At 44.4% G+C, this 22,548-nt stretch overlaps 1 protein-coding gene across 14 annotated transcripts in view; it reads right to left on the bottom strand.

Annotated features, from left to right (window-relative positions):
• Positions 1-1,442: 1,442 nt before the first annotated feature.
• LOC126993385 (uncharacterized) overlaps positions 1,443-22,548 on the bottom strand; it is a 47,750-nt gene continuing 26,644 nt past the window's right edge. For 8 of the 14 annotated variants that reach the window (XM_050852444.1, XM_050852448.1, XM_050852445.1 and 5 more), the window contains 2 exons: positions 2,797-2,898; positions 1,443-2,745 (listed from right to left, as the gene is read on the bottom strand). In XM_050852444.1, coding sequence (XP_050708401.1) covers positions 2,692-2,745; positions 2,797-2,898 — 156 coding nt within the window. In that variant the 3' untranslated portion in view covers positions 1,443-2,691. Of the gene's footprint in view, positions 2,746-2,796; positions 2,899-2,949; positions 3,552-5,706; positions 5,853-22,548 lie in introns of those variants that run through there. The other 6 variants (XM_050852451.1, XM_050852449.1, XM_050852446.1 and 3 more) reach the window with 4 other exon arrangements.

Genomic DNA, 22,548 nt, shown 5'->3' with positions numbered 1-22,548 from the left:
AGCAGGATAAAGTCGCGTTGTCTTGTCCACAGCCTGAAGAATGCCATTTCGAGGTGGCGTTGCATGTCGACATCGAGGGCCTCCACAGCAAGACCGTCACGGAAGCAGACTGCGATTCCCCCGAAGGTACCGTGGGCTCGGTCTTTTCGGTGCCATCTAGAGTATAAATGAATATGCCCAAAGTTGGCGGGAATGGTGGGATTGAGAAAGGTCTCCACTGTGGCTATGATGTCTGGGGAGTGCGGGATAACATAAGAGTGTGTTAGATCTCCTATGTTAGTTTGGAGGCCTCTGATGTTAGTAGACATAATCGTCAGTTTCTCTTGAAAGGTTGGGTCGGCCGGCATAATTCCAAGGTGTGTAGGGGTGTTGAGAGGGATGAGGTGCTTGGCGCTGAGACGCTTGGTAACTGGGGAGAGGAGGCTGTGAGAGGTGCTTGTTCAGTGTCTCGATGAGGAGGGAGGTGACGGCTGTCTGCTCGGACAACTGGCGGTAGATCTTTTCTCTCTCTCTCTCTCTCTCTCTCTCTCTCTCTCTCTCTCTCTCTCTCTCTCTCTCTCTCTCTCTCTCTCTCTCTCTCTCTCTCTCTCTCTCTCTCTCTCTCTCTCTCTCTCTCTCTCTCTCTCTCTCTCTCTCTCTCTCTTGCATAAACCGGATATGACGTCAAGATATTGTACACACACACACACACACACACACACACACACACACACACACACACACACACACACACACACACACACACACACACACACACAGTACGGAACGAAAGAGGAAAATATAGACGAATAACAAATATGAAATTGATTGATTGCTTACTAGTTTATTGTTGCAAGTAAACAACAAGGGGAAGGGAGGAGCATGCCATCCCAACCCCCAGGCAGTACAGAGTGTGACTGTACAGCTAAGGATACATGTGGACGTAGCACCAGGAAGGAAACTGAAAAGATACAATGGCAGGGGACAAGTGCTAAAAGAATAAAGGCCTTGAGTTAGTCAGGGGAGCAGACATAAAGGACTGAACATATGAACTACAATCCAGCGGCAAATGCAAATGCAAATGCCAGGGGTTGGGTCCAAGTACAGGCGACTTAAGTCTTAATACTTAAGACTTAAGTCCAAGTCCAAGTACCTGGATATTTTTCAAGTACAAGTACAATCACTTTGCTATGTACTAAGGCCAAGTCCAAGTACACGTCATTGTACTTAAGTACAAGTACTTGATGTGATAAAAGGGTTCCTGCCACAGGTTCGTAAAACACGAGATTTACGATGTTAGTAGTTTTTGTATATACACATTAATGAGCCATAACAATATTATTATTGCACTGCAATATCATAAACACTCAATGTACGTATTTACCCAGTAGTGTCATCCCAAAATGCACGAGAATCTATACACAGTACGGTATAACTTTTGATTAAATACAATGTACTTGTTTGTATTTGAAGGTACTTAGTATTTTTCAAATACTTCGGGTCTAAGTACTAGTACAATTGATTCTTCATACTCCAAGCACAAGCACAAAAGTCCAAGGCCAAGTCCAAGTCCATGTATTCGGACCCAACCCTGTGTAGTACAGGCCATTTCATGAACTATATCATTGGCTGTTATAATGCCGGCCAAACCCTCATCTTCCGTTGTTTAATACGCCCGTTATGGATTTTGAACCCACTGAGTGTACTGACCACACTTGTCTGACAAGACTGAACACACAGCAGTGTTGCTACTTAGGCTTTTCTTCTTCTTCTTCTTCTTCTTCTTCTTCTTCTTCTTCTTCTTCTTCTTCTTCTTCTTCTTCGTCGTCGTCGTCGTCGTCGTCGTTGTTGTCGTCTTCTTCTTCTTCTTCTTCTTCTTCTTCTCGTCATCATTCTCAGCACACGTCAGCGCCCCAACGTCCCCATGGCCGCGTTCAAACGTGATAAACTTTTCCGTGTCCCCTCAAGTCCCCGCCTAACATTTTGAACCAGTAATAAGGCAGGCAACCGCGTTATAAATCTCACCCTCCTCCTCCTCCTCCTCCTCCTCCTCTTCTTCTTCTTCTTCTTCTTCTTCTTCTTCTTCTTCTTCTTCTTCTTCTTCTTCTTCTTCTTCTTCTTCTTCTTTTTCGTCCTCCTCCCCTTTCTTCAAACGATGCGCCAATCAGCCAATCAATGGGGACATAAACCGGGGGTGCGTCGCCACGCCCACCCCATAGCCGCAGGTCACTCAAGTGGTGACGAACTGATTAACACTGTCGCTAAAGGTAGGCAGTGGCTGAATGGATAGCAAGACGGCCCCGCGTTCAGGAGGACGCGAGGTCAATCCCCGCCCGGTGCCACCAAGCTGGGATTTTTCAGCCGCCGCTGAGTGGCTTAAAACTACCCACATGCTGTCCAGAAGACCACCTATCAACCCGGACTCTAGATTCTAAGATTAAAGATGAGCTCCGGGAGGGCAGCATGAGCCAATGCAAGATGGCGCCAATATAAACACTCGCCTGCGCCAGAACGGGCTGCGCCGACCATCAGGACCCACCGGGAAGAAGCCTTGGACCGACCATCAGGATCCACCGGGAAGAAGCCTACCGGCGCAATAGGCCTCAACGTTGAAAAAAAAAAAAAGAGAAGCAGCCTCGTGATGAGCCGACAGGCTTTTGCTGCCATGTTTTCACGCTTGCTGCTCATCTCCCTCTTCCATTTCCTTCTCCCTTACCGCGGCTTCCTCACGTTTTCAAAGGGCTCGTACAGGCTGTTCTCGACCACCTCGGTTCCGCGGGTGTTGTCTAAGGTCTCGTACAGGCTGTTCTCGACCACCTCGGTCCCGCGGGTGTTGTCCAAGGTCTCGTACAGGCTGTTCTCGACCACCTCGGTCCCGCGGGTGTTGTCCAAGGTCTCGTACAGGCTGTTCTCGACCACCTCGGTTCCGCGGGTGTTGTCCAGGGTCTCGTACAGGCTGTTCTCGACCACCTCGGTCCCGCGGGTGTTGTCCAAGGTCTCGTACAGGCTGTTCTCGACCACCTCGGTCCCGCGGGTGTTGTCCAAGGTCTCGTACAGGCTGTTCTCGACCACGACGCTCTCGCTGGCGGACGCCGGGACGTTTTGGAATCGCATCCTCACATCTGTGGGTGAGGCGAGGACATGCTGGGACTGATAACAGTACTACTACTACTACTACTACTACTACTACTACTACTACTATTACTACTATAACTACTGCTACTACTATTATTACTACTATTACTACTACTACTGCTACTAGGGAATTTATCAGAAAATAAAGAATAAGGAAACACATCTCAGGGGCCGGTACGTCGAACTATCTAGATTAGTTAAGAAAAACACCAGGATAGCAAAAAGGAACTATGAGATCAAAGTAGCAAATGAGGCGAAAAGTAATCCTAAGGGCTTCTTTCAGATGTAAAGAACAAAAACACGGGAGAAAATTGGACCGCTGAAAACAAACACAGGGGAGCTAGTAGAAAATTACGAAAATATGAGCACATTGTTGAACGACTACTTCCTTTCAGTATTCACACAGGAGGATCGAACGACTATACCGGAAAGAGCTCAGGTGTACGAGGGCGGGGATGGCGATAAATTGAGGGATATAATCAATACCAGGCAAGTAGTTCAGGATGAGATAGATAAGCTTAAGAAGAACAAGTCGCCAGGTCCTGACGGGATATTTCCGAGGGTATTAAAGGAATTAGGTGATGTACTCAGTGATTTACCAACCGACATCTTTAAGATGTCGGTAAATCCTGGCTATGTGCCGAGCCTATGGAAAGTAGCTAATGTGACGCCGATTTTTAAAAAGGGGGACAGGTCAGTTGCTTCAAACTATCGCCCAATTAGCTTAACATCGGTTATAGGGAAGATGCTGGAGTCCATAATAGCCAGGAACATTCGGGAGCATTTAGAGAAACATACCTTAACTCACGACTCGCAGCATGGGTTCACAAAAGGTAGGTCATGCCTCACCAATCTCTTGTCCTTCTACAATAAAGTATTTGAGGCGGTTGACAGAGATGAAAATTATGATGTAATCTATCTTGATTTTAGTAAAGCGTTTGACAAAGTTCCTCACCAACGACTGTTGCTTAAATTACAGGCTCACGGAGTAGAGGGTAAAGTTTTGAACTGGGTCAAGGCGTGGCTTAGCAATAGGAAGCAAAGAGTGCAAATCAATAGTAAAAGATCTGACTGGGGATGTGTTACGAGTGGGGTCCCACAAGGTTCGGTATTAGGTCCACTTTTGTTTATTATTTATATCAATGACTTAGATACAGGAATTAGTAGTGATGTTACTAAATTTGCAGATGATACCAAGATCGGTAGAGTAATTGAGTCGGATCAGGACGCTAGTATTCTCCAAGGTGAACTCAACAGATTGTATGACTGGGCGGATAAATGGCAGATGGAGTTCAATGTAGGGAAGTACAGTATTCTGAGTGTAGGTAGGAACAACCCCTCACATAACTATTGCTTAAATGACACTCTCATAAGCAGGTCTGGGTGCGAGAGGGATTTAGGGGTCTTAGTGAGCTCTGATCTCCGTCCAAAGGCACAATGCATTCAAGCTAGAAATCGAGCTAATAGGGTACTGGGATTTATTTCAAGGAGCGTAAGCAACAGAACCCCCAAGTCTTCCTCAAACTATATTTAGCATTAGTTAGACCTCATCTTGACTATGCGGTTCAGTTCTGGTCACCTTACTATAGAATGGATATCAAAATGTTAGAATCGGTGCAGAGGAGGATGACTAAGATGATTCAGCGGTTGAGAAACTTGCCATACGAGGAAAGACTCAAACAGTTAAACTTGCATTCTCTAGAAATGCGAAGGGTGCGTGGAGACATGATCGAGGTTTATAAATGGATGAAGGGTTTTAATAAGGGAGACATTCATAAGGTTTTGTTGGTAAGAGAACCGGGTAGGACACGAAGTAATGGGTATAAACTGGATAAATTCAGATTCAACAGGGACATAGGCAAAAATTGGTTTACTAACAGGGTGGTGGATGAGTGGAATAGGTTTAGCAGTCATGTGGTGAGTGCCAATACAATTGTCACATTCAAAAATAGACTAGATAAATTCATGGACAGCGATATTAGGTGGGGTTAGATACACGGGAGCTTAGGGTCAAAGGAGCTGCCTTGTACAGGCCTACCGGCCTCTTGTAGACTCCTGCGTTCTGATGTCCTTATGTACTACTACTACTACTACTACTACTACTACTACTACTACTACTACTACTACTACTACTACTATTACTACTACTACTACAACTACTACTACTACTACTACTACTACTACTACTACTACTACTACTACTACTACTACTACTACTACTACTACTACTACTACTACTACTACTACTTCTATTACTACTACTGCAACTACTATTACAACTACTACTACTACTACTACTACTACTACTACTACTACTACTACTACTACTACTACTATAACTACTGCTACTACTATTATTACTACTACTACTGCTGCTACTACTGCTTTATACTAAATTCTCTCTCTCTCTCTCTCTCTCTCTCCACACACACACACACACACACACACACACACACTACTTGAGAAGTAGTTAGCGGGCTTTTTTATTTCATTTGTTTTTTGCCCTTTAGCTGCTTTCTCCTCTTGAGAGAGAGAGAGAGAGAGAGAGAGAGAGAGAGAGAGAGAGAGAGAGAGAGAGAGAGAGAGATTTACCTGGATTTACCCTTCGCTGCCAGTAACACTTCGTCAGCACCACTAGCAGAACAACAACAACAGCAACACCAATCATCACCGGCACGACTATGATGGCGATGGTGGTGGTGGTTGTAGGGGTGGTGGTGGTGGTGGTGGTGGTTGCAGGGGTGGTGGTGGTGGTGGTTGCAGGGGTGGTGGTGGTGGTGGTTGTAGGGGTGGTGGTGGTGGTGGTTGTAGGGGTGGTGGTGGTGGTGGTGGTGGTGGGGTGGGAGGTGCAGTTTATCCTTGAGTATCTGTCTTGTTTGTATCCTTCTACAGTGCATGGCATCGGCGGGTGCGATAATCTCCACCTTGAGGGCCCGTGAGCCACAACAGTAACATTCATGGCATTAAGGAAGTGGCCTGTTCTGCGGCACCTAAGATAACAATCACCAGTCCGTACAACAAAGTCAAGAAAGCCATCATTGTTGTTGTCATCGTTCCTCCTTTTCCATACACCTCCCCACAACCTCCACCACCGTGCGTCCAGAGGGAAGCAAGTGTTGTCCAGCGTGAACCAGGCGTCCTGCTGCCAGCCATCGCCCGCCGCCACGAGCCTAACCCCCTTGAAGCCTGGGTCGGGGTGCACGAACAAGTCCATACCCCAGCCGAGCTTCAGATTTTGCAGTGTGCCAATGTTCGCCCATTGATCATCCTCCGAGATGGTAGTATGGGCGGAGCAGCGTGGGTCCAGGCCTGGGGTGAGGGAGGCTCCGGGCGCGGGCAACAATGACTTTAGAAACACCATGAGTAAGGACAGCCTGGTGTTCATCGTGGCTCACCGTGTGTGTGTGTGTGCGTCTGTGTGTGTGTGTGGAGGGGGGGGGTCTGTGTGTGTGTGTGTGTATAGGGATCGAGTCGTGCGAGCCCCTTCCCAGCTTGGATAGATATTTCAACGAGCAGCGACCACTCGCGTCACGAAGAGGGAGACACTGGAGCTCGTAGATCATTCTCCTCCTTTTTCAAGCACTGGGGCAGGATGTTGCGCGCGGGTACATGCACACGCCTTGACATGGCGCCGCCTGCGACACCCTTACCCTTGTCTTCTTAGCAGCGGGCGAAAGGAAGGGAAATAACCAGAAAAGAATGGAGACGAAAGGGAAGAATGAAGAAGAAAAGAATACAATGGAAGAAACGCGGCATCAACAGGTGTTAGTCGTAAACTCCCTCTCGGTTCTCCTATGATTAATTTCACGTCTCATTCCCTTTAATCTTCGTTCGGTTAATCTGCTTCAGAGTGTATTCGTGAACTCACAAGAAGGGATCGGCCAACCTTTCCCTACACGTCCATATACTCAAGCGATGCGGCGCCCAGGAAACACATATTTGATACCGTTCTCGTGGGAGTTTGGGTCATTTCCAGGAACTGCTTAAAGACCCTGGTGATAGTTTGACCCTTCTCCTGTACCCTGAACGTGATGAAACCCGAATGAAAACCCGATTGATATTCTTTTCTGCCTTTGGAAATAGTTGGCATGAGAGGGTGAGAGAACACCTTCCCTGGAGACAACAAAGGAGCGCTGAGGACAGGATGTGTTTCCGCTGCCGATAACATGAGTGAAAATATTTACTACCACAAGAAGATGATGATGATGATGATGATGATGATGATGATAATGACGATGATGATGATGACGATGATGATGATGAGATAGAAGAAGGAAAGGGGAGAGAGAGAGAGAGAGAGAGAGAGAGAGAGAGAGAGAGAGAGAGAGAGAGAGAGAGAGAGAGAGAGAGAGAGAGAGAGAGAGAGAGAGAGAGAGAGAGAGAGAGAGAGAGAGAGAGAGAGAGGAAATAAGAGGAAGAAAAGTTGAAAAAAGGGAGAGAGACAGAGAAAAAAAAAGAGGAAGAAAGAGAAGAAGAAAAGAAGAAGGAGAATTAAGGAGAAGGAAGAGGAAAAGAAAAAAGGAAGAGCAAGAGGGAGAAAGTAGAAGAAGAAGAAGAAGGAAAAGAAGAAAGAATGAAAAAGAAAGAGAAACTAATGAGAAAAAAAGAGGAAAACGATAAAGAAGAAGAAAAGAGAAAGAAAAAAAGAAAAAAAGACAAGAGAAGAAAACGAAGGAGAAAATAAAATGAAAATAAAAAGAGGAAAAGAAAGAAGAAGACGAAAGAGAAGAGGCAGAAGAAAAAGAAGAAGAAGAAGAAGAAGAAGAAGAAGAAGAAGAAGAAGAAGAAGAAGAAGAAAAAGCAAAAGAAGACGAAGAAGAAGAAGAAGAAGAAGAAAAAGAAAAAGCAGAACAAGAAGAAAAAAAGAAGAAGAAGAAGAAGAAAATGCAGAAGAAGAAGAAGAAGAAGAAGAAGAAGAAGAAGAAGAAGAAGAAGAAGAAGAAAAAGCAGAAGAAAAGAAAAAGAAAAAGCAGAAGAAAAAGAAGAAGAAGAAGAAGAAGAAGAAGAAGAAGAAGAAAAAGCAGAAGAAAAGAAGCAGAAACAGAGGAAGAAGTACAAGAACAAGAAAAAGAACAAGAAGAAGAAAAAGCAGAAGAAGAAGAAGAAGAAGAAGAAGAAGAAGAAGAAGAAGAAGAAGAAGAAGAAGAAGAAGCAAAAGCAGAAGAAGAAGAAGAAGAAGAAGAAGAAGAAAAAGAAGAAGAAGAAGAAAAAGCAGAAGAAGAAGAAGAAGAAGAAGAAGAAGAAGAAGAAGAAGAAGAAGAAGAAGAAGAAAAAGCAGAAGAAGAAGAAGAAGAAGAAGAAGAAGAAGAAGAAGAAGAAGAAGAAGAAAAAGCAGAAGAAAAAGAAGCAGAAACAGAGGAAGAAGAAGAGGAAGAAGAAGAAGGTAAGAAGACTCTGCCATCCATCTCATAATCTAACCATTGGAGTCACTTAGGAAGGCAAAAAAAAGAAGAAAAAATCAGATCACCATCAGAGCGAGTCGCCTTCCAGTCCGTATATTATCTCTGCGTAATTACGAACAGGGCAACAGGTCATTACTAGGGGTCATTAGTGAAGAACATGTGTGTGTGTGTGTGTGTGTGTGTGTGTGTGTGTGTGTGTGTGTGTGTGTGTGTGTGTGTGTGTGTGTGTGTGTGTGTGAAAATAATGAGACAAAAAGGAAGGAGAGGAGGAGAGAGAAGACGGAGAAATATGAAGAGAGGAAGGAAGAAAGAAGAGAAGGAGGGAGAGAGAAAAGAGAAGAGAACGAACGGAGGAAAGGAAGCAAAGGAGGAAAGGGGGAGAAGAGGAAGGAAGGAAAGGAGGAAATAAAAGAAGGGAGAAAACGAAAAAAAAATTAATGAATATACATAAGAGAGAGAGAGAGAGAGAGAGAGAGAGAGAGATTGATATTGATATGTTTATTGGCCATAAGGTTTGAGAAATTGTATACTCTCTCTCTCTCTCTCTCTCTCTCCAGGATAACACAGATTTACGCCCATAAATTTTAACGCGCATAAAATTCACGCACACGAAAATATATGCACATACACTTGCGTACATAACAATTTACACACACACACACACACACACACACACACACACACACACACACACACACTGGAAAAAAACACAATGGTATGTGTAGATTTTATGAGAGAGAGAGAGAGAGAGAGAGAGAGAGAGAGAGAGAGAGAGAGAGAGAGAGAGAGAGAGAGAGAGAGAGAGAGAGAGAGAGAGAGAGAGAGAGACTAAGTTTCAGACAGGCAAAGAGTGAACACACACACACACACACACACACACACACACACACACACACACACACACACACACACACACACACACACACACACACACACACACACACACACACACACACACACACACTGATTATTTTCATTATTATCATTATTATTATTATTATTATTATTATTATTATTATTATTATTATTATTATTATTATTATTATTATTATTAAAAATAACTCCGGCTTGTCATTCCAACTCTCGGCACACACCACGGGGGTATTCCCACGTGTAGCACAGCGGGGCGGCGGCTCCCATCACACAGGAAGTTGGGGCCGTGAAGCAGTCTCCCCGCCATTGATACTACTACTACTACTACTACTACTACTACTACTACTACTACTACTACTACTACTACTACTACTACTATACTACTACTACTACTTTTACTATTATTACTACTACTACTACTACTACTACTACTACTACTAATAATAATAATAATAATAATAATAATAATAATAATAATAATAATAATAATAATTAACTAATCAACTGTGAATGGATTGAAGGGGAGGAAACAAGGGAATGGAGGGAGGAGGAGGATACAATGGCAGGGGACAAGTGCTAAAAGAATAAAGGCCTTGAGTTAGTCAGGGGAGCAGACATAAGGGACTGAACATATGAACTACAATCTAGCGGCAAATGCAGGATACTCACTGAGCACAGCTGAAAGAACGTTATTGTTAGAGGAGGAGGAAAATGTGATGCTCGGAGTGCGGTAGTCTGGCAGCGGTGGGTGAGTGTACGGTCTGAGGAGTTGTTTTGCTGGGTGTTGCTTGCGGGTGACGGCGAGCTTTTTCATGTTCCTCCTTAATTCCTTTTTTTTCTATTTTTTTCGTTCTTGATTTGAGGTTTATTTTTACTCCGTTATTTATTTATTTATTTATTTTTTGTCATTATTTTTTATCTCCTCCATATTTTTACTCTATTCAAATTTTATTTTTATTTTTATTTTTATTATTTCATTTTGTTTTTTCCCTTGAGCTGCCGTGCCGTCCTTCTCGTAAGACAGATACATTCGCCCTATTATGGTAGAGTTTCACCTTTAAAATGGAAAATGGGAGCTTGTAAGAAAATGCATTTACCTTTTTTTTTATTTCCTTGCTACTGTTTAATTGCAAGCGGTCCCTCGAGGCTGTCCGGGTAATTCTTGAAGACATAGACGGGCCAGCGACGGGTTTGGGGTGAGGTCGGCGCGGGTGAGCAGTCAGTGTCTCGGCTGGATGCTCGAACTTGATCCTTTTTGTAGTTGTGAAAGTGAGCAGTGTCTCGGCTGGAGGCTTGAACTTGATCCTTCTCGTAGTTGTGAAAGTGAGCAGTCAGTGTCTCGGCTGGAGGCTTGAACTTGATCCTTCTCGTAGTTGTGAAAGTAGATTTACCTTTTTAATACAAAGTGTCCGGGAGGAGTTTGTGTTTTATAGCGCTGAAAGTTTTTATTACTCTGTTGATCTTCCCGGCGGCGTAGCGGACGGAGGGGGATTTGCCGCAAGGGTGACTTTTTTTTTATCAAGGGTGACGGACGTCAAGTCTTTTTCACAGATGTCTTTTGTCTTTGTGAATAATTTTTTCTCTCTCTCTCTCTCTCTCTCCTTGCTATTCTAATGGCTCATAAAATATCTTTGTTCATTATATTCATTTCCTTGCTCTTAACACCGAGTATGAAGGAGGATATATTGAGAGAATAAAGGAAATTAACATATTGTACCTATTAGCGCTATTGTTACTTATATTAGGGTGTCAGGAGCCGTTCAGTTTAGATTTTTTATATAATTAAAGTCTTCAGTGGTAGGTATCCCCGCTTCCATCATTATAACGGAGAAAAAGGAGAAATTTGAGAAGAAAAAGGTAAATATTGTAGACCCGTCGCCCTTACTCCTTCCCTCCACAAGCGGAAATCCTGGTATATTAATGCTACAAAATTTAGTAAAGTGGTGAATAAGCAATATATAATAGCAATGATAGGAAAATAATGAGTGGTAGGTAAAGAGATTAATTAGTGCTGGAGGGAAGGTAAATATCGTTAGGCCCGTCGCCTCCACGCCATGGCGGGCAAGTTACGTCTTCGGGAGGTGGCCGTGCCGTGAAAACGTTTAAGAAAATGGTGTTTTTCGCGGTGAAATAAGAATGGCGGCTGGTTGAATTGCGATAGAATGGTATACGAATGTTAGTAGTACGGTTGGGTGGTGGTTAGCGCCCGGTAGATTGTGGCAGAACGGTAGAAATGGTGGTTGAAAGAAAATATTGGTTGAAAATAATGCTAAGAAGATAATTGCGGTAGAATGGTATAGACGGATGTTGGTAGTACGATTGGGTGGTGGTTAGCGCCCGGTAGATTGTGGCAGAACGGTAGAAATGGTGGTAGAAAGAGAAAATATTGGTTGAAAATAATGATAATAAGATAACCTTGCAGTGTATTGAAGTGAGGACAGTTAAGTGAAATAGTGCCATTGACAAGCAAAGTGCGTGTGAATAAACAAGAGAGGGCCAGGAGGAGGAGGACGTTACAAAGCGATACGGCTGGAGAGAAGAGAGGAGGGTGAGTACTGGAGGGGGAGAGGAGGGAAGAATTGGAGGAGGAGAGAGAGAGATGATCTGGATCTGGATCTGGATCTGGACGAATAATGCGCCTGTACAGGTGCATAACACGCATATATGTGTTGGCTGTTGGGGACGGGGGAGCCGGGTGTGCAGGGGAGGGAAGTGAATCAAGTGTAATTGTTAATGTTGATGTGTTGTGGTGACAAGTGAGTGTGTATTTGTTTTCTGAATGAGTCTATTGTACCGCAGTCTGTTGAGGGAGGCTGTTCCAGTCACGTATGGTGCGTGGAAAGTATGAGTGCGTGTATGTGTCAGTGTTAGTGTGATATGTTTGGTATTTACGGATGTGTGTGTTACGAGTATGTTGACTGTTTGCCTTGTGTAGGTATGTGTGTGGGTCAATGTCAATGTGAGTGTTTGTGATCTTGTACATAAGTGTAAGTTTACCGTTGCTACCGTTTACCGTTGATGAGGTTTCAGGCCCCGGTCCGCCGCCGTAGCAGCGCTCCACAGGGCCGCTAACATTATAACAGTAATATTAGCACCTAAAGTTGTCCTCAATCCTCATATTTGTTAAGTCGTAGGATTTAGTGAATAAGTGAGTCTTCAGCGCTTCTTGAAGATTGCCAGACTGTCACTGTTCTTAACATCCCCGGGTAACTCATTATAGAGCCGCGGGGCACTCTTCTCAAATGCTCTGAAACCCAGTTCCAGGTTGACCCTAGGCTCATAGAGTCTATACCGTTCTGTACTGTGTCTCACTGACATGGTGGTGTCCAAATGAAAATCCTGTAGAATATTTCTAAAATATCCAGGTTTACCAAGTCGCGTTGCTTGATAAGTCAAGACATATTTTGTAGACTATTCGTGCCTTAATGGGTAGCCAATGCAAGTCTATAAGTGCAGGTGTTATTCTCTCACGGGGGGCAGACCCTTTATTAGCCTTGTAGCTCTGTTCATAATAAGTTGTAGTTTCTTCAGCAGATATTTAGGAAGGCCATAATAAAGTGAGTTGCAATAATCCAGCACGCCCGAAAACATTAGACTTTATCATGATGCCAGGCGACGAGTAAAAAAATTAGTATGTCAGGCAAAGCGTAGATATGAAGAAAATATTGCAACCAACTGTAAAAATAATCCGAAATCCTTCTTCATTTATATAAACAACAGAAAGGTGATCAGAAATGGAAATGGACCTTTAACAAACAGCGACAGTGCACTAGTGACTGACAGCCAACACATTGCAAACCTCTTAAACAGTTACTTTTCCTCGGTGATTAATACTAAGTCTTCCTCCCACTACCACCAGCACCAGTACTAATGTAAATCTCGAGCATGCATTGCCTAATTTTGAGATAACAACTGATGAAGTCCTTTAAGCACTTCATTCACTTAAAACAAATAAAAGTCCCGGACCCGATAAAGTATATCCTATACTGCTTAGAGAAACAAAGAGCGAAATACTCTCCTCCCTCACAACCGTATTCAATATGTCCTTGCGACAAGGAATCGTCCCTTCGGATTGTAAACAGGCTAACGTGACACTTTAAGAAAGGAGACAAAAAAGTACCAGGTAATTACAGACCCATTAGTCTAACATCATTTGTAGGTAAGCTACTTGAGAGCATAATCAGAGACAAAATTTTGAGTTACCTTGAAAGCCACTCATTAATTGGGGATTCACAACATGGCTTCCGTAACAAAAGATCCTGCCTATCAAACCTATTGACCTTTTACAACGACCTCTTCTCAGTTTATGACGTAACTAAATCATTGGACGAAGTCTACGTTGATTTCCAGAAAGCGTTTGATAAAGTCCCACATCATAAATTACTTTACAAATTAAAGCAAGTAGGTATTGACGGTCAAGTAAACCAATGGATCGCGAATTGGTTAAGCAACAGACAACAAAAAGTGGTAATTGACGGATTAAACTTAGAGTGGGCGCCGGTCACTAGTGGCGTCCCTCAGGGCTCGGTTCTTGGCCAAGTGCTCTTCATTATTTACATCATCAATGTGGATGCTGGACTCAATAATCGCATTAGTAAATTTGCAGACAACACAAAGATTGGTAACTAGGTTCTCACTGACGAAGACAGGCAAAGCCTCCAAGAGGATTTGCACAAAATTTCAGCTTGGTCGGATAGATGGGAGATGCCCTTTAACGTAGACAAGTGACAGGTCCTTCAAGTTGGAACAAGAAATAAGAAGTTCAATTACGAAATGGGCGGCGTTAAACTCACAAGCGTTCAGTGCGTTAAGGACCTGGGGGTCAATATCGCGTCAAACCTCAAATTCTCACATCAATGTATCGATGCAGCAAATAAAGTGAATAGAATGTTGGGCTGCATTAAAAGAAACTTTTTTTCAAGAATAAAGATGTAATACTTCCGCTCTACAATAGTTTAGTCAGACCCCATTTGGAATATGCGGTACAGTTTTGGTCTCCCCACCATGCAAAGCACATTGCTAAATTAGAAGGTGTTCAGCGTCGGGCAACAAAAATGATTCCTTCCTTGCGCAACAAATCTTACGAAGAAAGGCTTTCCACCCTTAACATGTTCTCTCTTGAGAAACGCCGCCTCCAAAGAAAACTGATCGAATGTTTTAAAATACTTAATGGTTTCACGATTGTAGACAGAACAAAATTGTTTATGATCGATGACACTTTGCGAACGAGGAACAATTGTATAAAACTCAAATGTAGACAAGTAAATTCAGACTGCACCAAATTTTTCTTCACCAACGTTGTAGTGCGAGAATGGAATAAGCTCCCACCGTCAGTGGTCCAGTGTAACATGATTGACTCCTTTAAAAACAAACTCGACTCACTTCCTTGAACTTAATATCAACTAGAGTAGAAATGCAGCGTTTTGGAGCCTTCTGATTAATGTAGAATCACTTAGGTTTAAGGATAGACCACCTTGTCTGGACCATGGGGTCTGTGTGGTCTGATTTTCTGTAAATCTTTGTAAACTCTCTCTGTGACACACACAAATACGAGTAGTACTTCTTGAAGGTGTTCATGAATACATTCGTGAGTACTTGAAAAGTTTCCATTAAAAAATACCTTCTTGGCGTAACTGGGTAGTACGTACAGCGCCACTGTCCTAAAGTTGTGCACCAGTAACATGCGCTCCGGCCTGAACCCGTACTGTGCCCGACCACTAGCTAGGTACACGTCCGCCCACGCAGGAGGCTGGATCGACTTGTAAGGAACAACGGCCGCCTGCTATTTATGATAATAAGTGTTGGAGTACTCGTCAGATTATTCGCAGAACACGAATACTTTTCCTTTGTATTCGAATACGAATGAGAATACTTTGATTCATATCAATAATTATTCGAATAGGAATACGAATACTCCATCCCTGACACACACACACACACACACACACACACACACACACACACACACACACACCGCTCCGTAGCTCAGTCGGTTAAGGCGCTGTGCTTGTCTGAAGGCTACTTGCTGGCGATTGCGAGTCCAACTCGTGATCAGGCCGTGGTGAATTACACACACATTCATTTTACACTGTCCTCCTCCTCCTCCTCCTCCTCTTCTTCTTCTATCTGATTAGCTCTGGGTTTTCCCACCACCACTACTACTACTACTACTACTACTACTTTTTTTTTTTTCTACTAGTACGGGCCTCCATCTATTAGAGTTGCGTTGTGAGCGGTATATTTTCTCATATCCTTTCACAAAGCAATTCATTGGCCCCACCCCGCCAATGACTGTGGCCGACAACCATCTTTATTTAATATTACAAACTTTACTAAACATTTTATTTTTAGGCTAACAGAGCTTGTGGTTGATACGACTATCAACCACCGTCGCCTCAAAGTCCAGGTCAGCAATGCGGGTGGTTTTGGGTGCAGGTGACCTGGTTCCTCTCAGGCAGACCAAGGCTGACCTCAGGAGGGAGAAGGACAGCCTGCATCTCATCCAGGCGACCACACTGCTTCTTGGCTGTTGTTTCTTCTCCGCCAGTGTTTCGGCGAGTCTTGCGTAGAAGCTCTGCGCCCTTGGTGCCATCCCTCCTGCCGTCGTGAATACTACCGGGGTGAAGGAGCCCTGGTCCACATTCTGTATTCTTTCTTCATATGCTCTGTTCTTCTCTTGTTCGTTTCTTCTGTGGGCTGCATCAAGGGTCAGGTCTCTGTGGCAATGGGCCATGGGATCAAAGATCCTTATGTCAAAATATGCCCTTTGTCCACGAGTCCAAAACCCTCTGGCGCTAACATCCACTCGTGCTTCTTTCGAAACATTAGCGGTGCGTCTGGCGAGGTGTTCGCCTTGCAGAGGGAGCAGCATGGGTTCCACAGTCACGTCGTGGCAGACTTCTTTCAGCATCTGAGCTGTTACGTCTCTTACTTCATCATGTCTCATGCAGACGAAACCTCCTCTCTTGCATGTCATGGCATGATTTTGGTTGAAGGGTGAGCCACAGTTACACATGTTTGGGAGCCCATCCACTGGCCAGCCATACCTGAGGGCAAGGGCATCAGTAAATTCTTTTTTGTTTAAGTTGAAGCCTTTTGCCCTGATAGGTAGTGTGGTTAGCCAGTTTGAAGCGCCCACTTCCTGTGCAATATCTGTCCTCCTCCTTGTGTCTTCTGGGAGTTCTCTCATTAGGTCACTCAGAGTGTCTCTCTGTTTTCCTTCTCTGTTTTTGGAGATTTCATTCCTGAGTGACCTAATATCTTGAGGGTTGTCTTCTCCCCTTTCATTTTGATTGGTAATATATCCGGTCAAGGAGGCTGTGATTCGGATTGAGTTCCCGAATTCAGACTCAGCCAGATTTTGCGGGTTGGTGATGCCGAGCCCACCCATTCTTGGCGGCAACTCCAGCAATCTTCTCTCCTGGTCACTGGGACATCTCCCATTTGCTATCGCCGGTATGAAGGTGTTTCTGATAGCATCTTCCAGAGGTTTTAGTAACGGAGCAACATCAGGAACTGTCCTCATGAGGTAGTTCCATTTATGCTTGACACCGTACGTAAATGCTGCGTAGGCTGCCTGCGGTTCTGTTTTGGCGATCTCGCTCAGTCTCTGCAGTTCGGACTCCCAGCGCTTTACAGCCGTTTTCACATATTCGGTTTTGTATTCAGCTGTTCCAATGGCTGCCCCGAGGTGTCTTTCTCCAGTCACTGATAGTTTCACGTTACTGCCCTGGAATGCTGTTTTGGCCCGATCGTATGCCTCTGGTTTTACAATCACCACAGACTTCGTGGCGTTGGGATGGTACCCTATTTTAGGGCCATGTTCATTGACGAGGTCCCACCATTTCCTGAGGTCTGCAGACTTTCCTACCCCGGTGAGGTCATCCGCATACGCCACCTGTTTGACGTTGGTGTTTTCATGGCGGATGATGTCCTGCAGCTTCATCATTCCCAGGGCAAACATTGCCATGGCCACTGGGTCCCCCTGGGTGGTGCCCTCTGAGGATTGTATGGCCACCGGGTCTCCAAGTCGTTGGTCATTATGACTGCTGATGAACAGTCTGGCAGGTTCCTTGTATGTATTTTCAATATATTGGGCGAATATAGGGCACTTGATTTTGATGTTGTGCAGTGCTGTTTCCCTATTGATGTTGTTGAACGCATTTGCAGCGTCCACCATCAGCACCGCCTCGCATTCTGGGTCTTCGAACATTCTCCTGACAGCGTGAATGGCCGCTTCACATCCAGCCTGCTGACCAGCACACACTTGGAGGTTTCCCACCGCCTTCCTCACGTCGTCCTTCACCACCTCCATGACAGCCTTGCCTATGATCCTCCTGAGCACCTCCCCCATCCCGATGGGGCGACAGCCTGGTTTTTTATCCAGCGGGATGAGCCGGCAGGCCATCAAAGGCTCGAGGTGTTGGCAATTCTCTGACGCCAATTTTCTTGCTAGGGCGGCTATTGCGTCGCGAAGATCCATAGCTGGATTACCAAAGATGTTCTTACTGAGGAGGTGTTTCCACCCCTTGGCATCCAAGCCTGATGGTCCAGCCGCTCCCTGCGTGTGAAGGGCGTGCTTCCAGATCACGTCACCGCTAATATGGTCGAAGACAACTCGATGCGGTGGGGTGTAGTCTCAAGGAACTTCATTTCTGGGTGCAGGTCTAGCATCTGGATGTTTGTCCTTGAGGATCTGGCGTGTCTCTTCCGTCATGGGAAGGACTCCCGCTGCCTCATCTTCTATTGACAGTGATCTAGTTGCCATGGCCACTTTGCCTTGTCTCATCTTGTCAGCAAAGTTTCTAGCCCTGTCGTTACTGTCCTTCTTGCGACTGTTACGTCTGCCTAGTCTCTCCTGCAGTGTTTTAGCCTCGTCAAGTAGCTTCCGGACGTCCCCTTTCCTCCACAGCTCCATTCTTCTTTGTACCGCCTTCACGTCCTCAGATTGTTTCGACTTTTTGTGAGTCCGTTGGCATATGAGGTGGAGTATGGCCAGAATCTTTAAAGCGTAGGGGGCGATTTGCGTGGAGTTGTTGTACGCTCTAATGAGGTAGGTTTTCTCCTCTATCAAGGTTTTGGTGGCGTTACATCTCGGGGCCTCAAATACGTTATTGGAAGAAAACGTTACCACATGATTGTAAGCGTCTCGCACCCACTCCTCTGTCTCCTCGAGTGTCCACCTCTGCCAGAAGCGGAGCTCGCGCGAGGCGTCCTCACCCTGGTCACCTTGCCCTTGTCTCTCGCCACCTGCACCCCCCTCCACCTGATCATCTCCAGCGCCTTCATTGGCCTGTCCACCCAGCACCACTTGTGGTTGCTCCCCATTTTCCACATCCTGCCGTTGATTGTTTGGGTTTCGACAATCTCCACCTCTCTTACAGTTTACACAGGGCTGGCCTCGTCTTACGCACGAGCATTGAACACAGTTTTGATTTCGAGACGAACAAATGCAACATTGAGGGGGCTCCATTTCGGTGCCATTATGCATGCTAGTGTATCTTAGTTGCTATTTGTGGTGATGAATAGAGCAATAGTAGTAGACCCCACTTTGACTCTTGTCTCCCCCCATATACCTACACACAGACATATACTTACATATGCTTACTCTACCTTTACGGTAATATTAGAATGATTGTTTATTTTTCCACTGCCATTGCTCCTCGCCAACACTTTACAATTTTACTAATGCACCTGACCCTACACATTAAAGTTGAGTAGTAGTAGTAGTACTACTAGTACTACTACTACTACTATTACTACTACTATACTACCACCACTACTACTACAACTACTACTACTATTACTACTACTACTACTACTACTACTACTACTACTACTACTACTACTACTACTACTACTACTACTACTACTACTACTACTACTACTACTACTACTACTACTACTACTACTACTACTACTACTACTACTACTACTACTACTACTACCACTACTACGGTGATTCCATGGCCTCGCGCAGACTCCTGACGTACATGTTATAAGTGGAGAGAGAGATACAAGGAAGGCGTTAGATAAGGTAGATAATTAAGAAATACATTGAAGAGAGAGAGAGAGAGAGAGAGAGAGAGAGAGAGAGAGAGAGAGAGAGAGAGAGAGAGAGAGAGAGAGAGAGAGAGAGAGAGAGAGAGAGAGAGAGAGAGAGAGAGAGATATGACTCAAAAGCGGATGAGACAGATATGGAGAGGAGAAGAAGGGGAGGAGAAGAAAGAGGAGGAGAGAGAGGTGATAGGGAAAGGGAATAGCAGGAAAGGACACAAAAAAGGAAAAGAAAAAAACATGAATAATAAAACAAAAGAGGAGGAGGAGAAAGTGAAAGAAAGGAAGTTAAAGTACTCTCTCTCTCTCTCTCTCTCTCTCTCTCTCTCTCTTTTTGCATAAACCGGATATGACGTCAAGATATTGTACACACACACACACACACACACACACACACACACACACACACACACACACACACACACACACACACACAGTACGGAACGAAAGAGGAAAATATAGACGAATAACAAATATGAAATTGATTGATTGATTGCTAGTTTAATGTTGCAAGTAAACAACAAGGGGAAGGGAGGAGCATGCCATCCCAACCCCCAGGCAGTACAGGGTGTGACTGTACAGCTAAGGATACATGTGGACGTAGCACCAGGAAGGAAACTGAAAAGATACAATGGCAGGGGACAAGTGCTAAAAGAATAAAGGCCTTGAGTTAGTCAGGGGAGCAGACATAAGGGACTGAACATATGAACTACAATCTAGCGGCAAATGCAGGATACTCACTGAGCACAGCTGAAAGAACGTTATTGTTAATGAAGCAGCCCACCAACTCAGACAGGTCCCAGTGGCCTGTGGGCGGTAGGCACTAGTAGCAGGACGTAGTGTGTGACCTCCTGGCCTGGCACACAAGCGGCAAGGTACAGGGTCAGCCCCGCTGACTTCCCAGTAATATCTGTAGCCGCATCACCATAGGATGCACTAAGCCTGCCGTAAGTGTGGGTGCAGCTACTTGAGACCTGGCATACTGAATGCTGGAGGGACTACCATCCTGACACTAAGGTTTTTTTCGTGTTCGAGTTTGTATTTTGTAATTTTTTATTTTTTTATTCAGTGTCATTTTCCCCCCCAAAAAAGGAAGAAACAAGGAAACAAGGAAAAGGAAGATACAGGGAAAGAGGAAAAGGAGGCAGGAGGAAAGTACAGAACGAAGAAGAGAGAGGAAAAAGGGGATCGAGGGGCTCGGAGGATAAGGAAAACAGGAAAACAGGAAATTGATAAAACAAAGAAAAGATAAATTCAAGGAAACCGATATGATTCACAAGGAGGGAAAAAAAGACATTGACATTATACTAAACAACAAAGAGAATTGATTTGGTGCACTCAAGTTATGCGGCGTTAGTTAGACCAAAGCGAAAAACAGTTCACAAGTTGCTCCTGAGTTTTGTGCTGGTAAAAAATGACGAAAATAATGAGAGAAACAAAACTATAGGAAGAGAGGAGAGGCAAGGACTGGAAGGCAAGGAGAAGAAGAGGGACACTTGGACGAAACAAAGAAATAAGAAGGAAAGGGAGAAGCAGAAAGGACGGCGAAAAGAATATGAGATGAGGAAGAAAACAACAAAGAGAGAGAGAGAGAGAGAGAGAGAGAGAGAGAGAGAGAGAGAGAGAGAGAGAGAGAGTGTCACAAATCCTCTCTCTCTCTCTCTCTCTCTCTCTCTCTCTCTCTTCTGTCGCCGTTACAAAGGGAAAGAAAAACTAACTCTAGGAGTTCTGTACAGGCCACCCAACCTTAACAGGCAGGACACGAGTATATTACTACAGGAGATTGGCAGGGCGAGTAGGAGTAGAAATGTCTGCGTAATGGGGGGCTTTAATTACAGGAATATAGACTGGGAAGACCTAGTGGGTGACCTGGAAGCCGAGGATTTTCTTGAAGTTATACAAGATAATTTCCTTAAGCAGGTAGTTACTGAGCCTACCAGAGGAGATAACATATTAGACTTAGTCCTAACTAATAATGGAAAGTTGCTACACGAGTTGGAGGTGGGCGGAGAGTTAGGAAATAGTGACCACAGAACGGTTCGCTTTAGCTAAGACTGGTCGGTAACCCGCGAACCAAACCCAATGTTTGTGCCAGATTTTAGAAGAGCAAATTACTAGGGGCTTCGAAGACATCTTGAAGGGGTAAACTGGGATAATTTAGGGATTCATGAGTGCCAGAACTGTGGGTTGGAGTGCCAGGAGAACCAGGTAGAACTGTCTTACAATAATTTAGAGTAATAGTAGAGGGGCAAGAACAGCATATACCACAGCGAACACTTAGAAAAGAAAACATTGACCCTAAGTGGATGACTCGTGGACTAAAACACGAGATAGGGTTAAAGAAGGGAATTTATCAGAAAATAAAGAATGGTGAAACACATCTCAGGGGCCGGTATGTCGAACTATCTAGATTAGTGAAGAAGAACACCAGGGTAGCAAAAAGGAACTATGAGATCAAAGTAGCAAATGAGGCGAAAAGTAATCCTAAGGGCTTCTTTCAGATGTATAGAACAAAAACAAGGGAGAAAATTGGACCGCTGAAAACAAACACAGGCAAGCTAGTAGAAAATTACGAAAATATGAACACATTGTTGAACGACTACTTCCTTTCAGTATTCACACAAGAGGATCGAACAACTATTCCGGAAAGGGTTCAGGTGTACGAGGGCGGGGATGGCGATAAATTGAGGGATATAATCATTACCAGGCAAGTAGTTCAGGATGAGATAGATAAGCTTAAGAAGAACAAGTCGCCAGGTCCTGACGGGATATTTCCGAGGGTATTAAAGGAATTAGGTGATGTACTCAGTGACCCACTAACCGACATCTTTAAGATGTCGGTAAATACTGGTTATGTGCCCAGCCTATGGAAAGTAGCTAATGTGACGCCGATTTTCAAAAAGGGGGACAGGTCAGCTGCTTCAAACTATCGCCCAATTAGCTTAACATCGGTTATAGGCAAGATGCTGGAGTCCATAATAGCCGGGAACATTCGGGAGCATCTAGAGAAACATAGCTTAATTCATGACTCGCAGCATGGGTTCACGAAAGGTAGGTCATGCCTCACCAATCTCTTGTCCTTCTACAATAAAGTATTTGAGGC

The sequence above is a fragment of the Eriocheir sinensis genome, unplaced genomic scaffold, assembly GCF_024679095.1.
Source record: "Eriocheir sinensis breed Jianghai 21 unplaced genomic scaffold, ASM2467909v1 Scaffold61, whole genome shotgun sequence".
Lineage (NCBI taxonomy): Eukaryota > Metazoa > Arthropoda > Malacostraca > Decapoda > Varunidae > Eriocheir > Eriocheir sinensis.
Note: the sequence above shows the minus strand (reverse complement) of the source record. Positions and strands in the feature narration are given on the sequence as shown.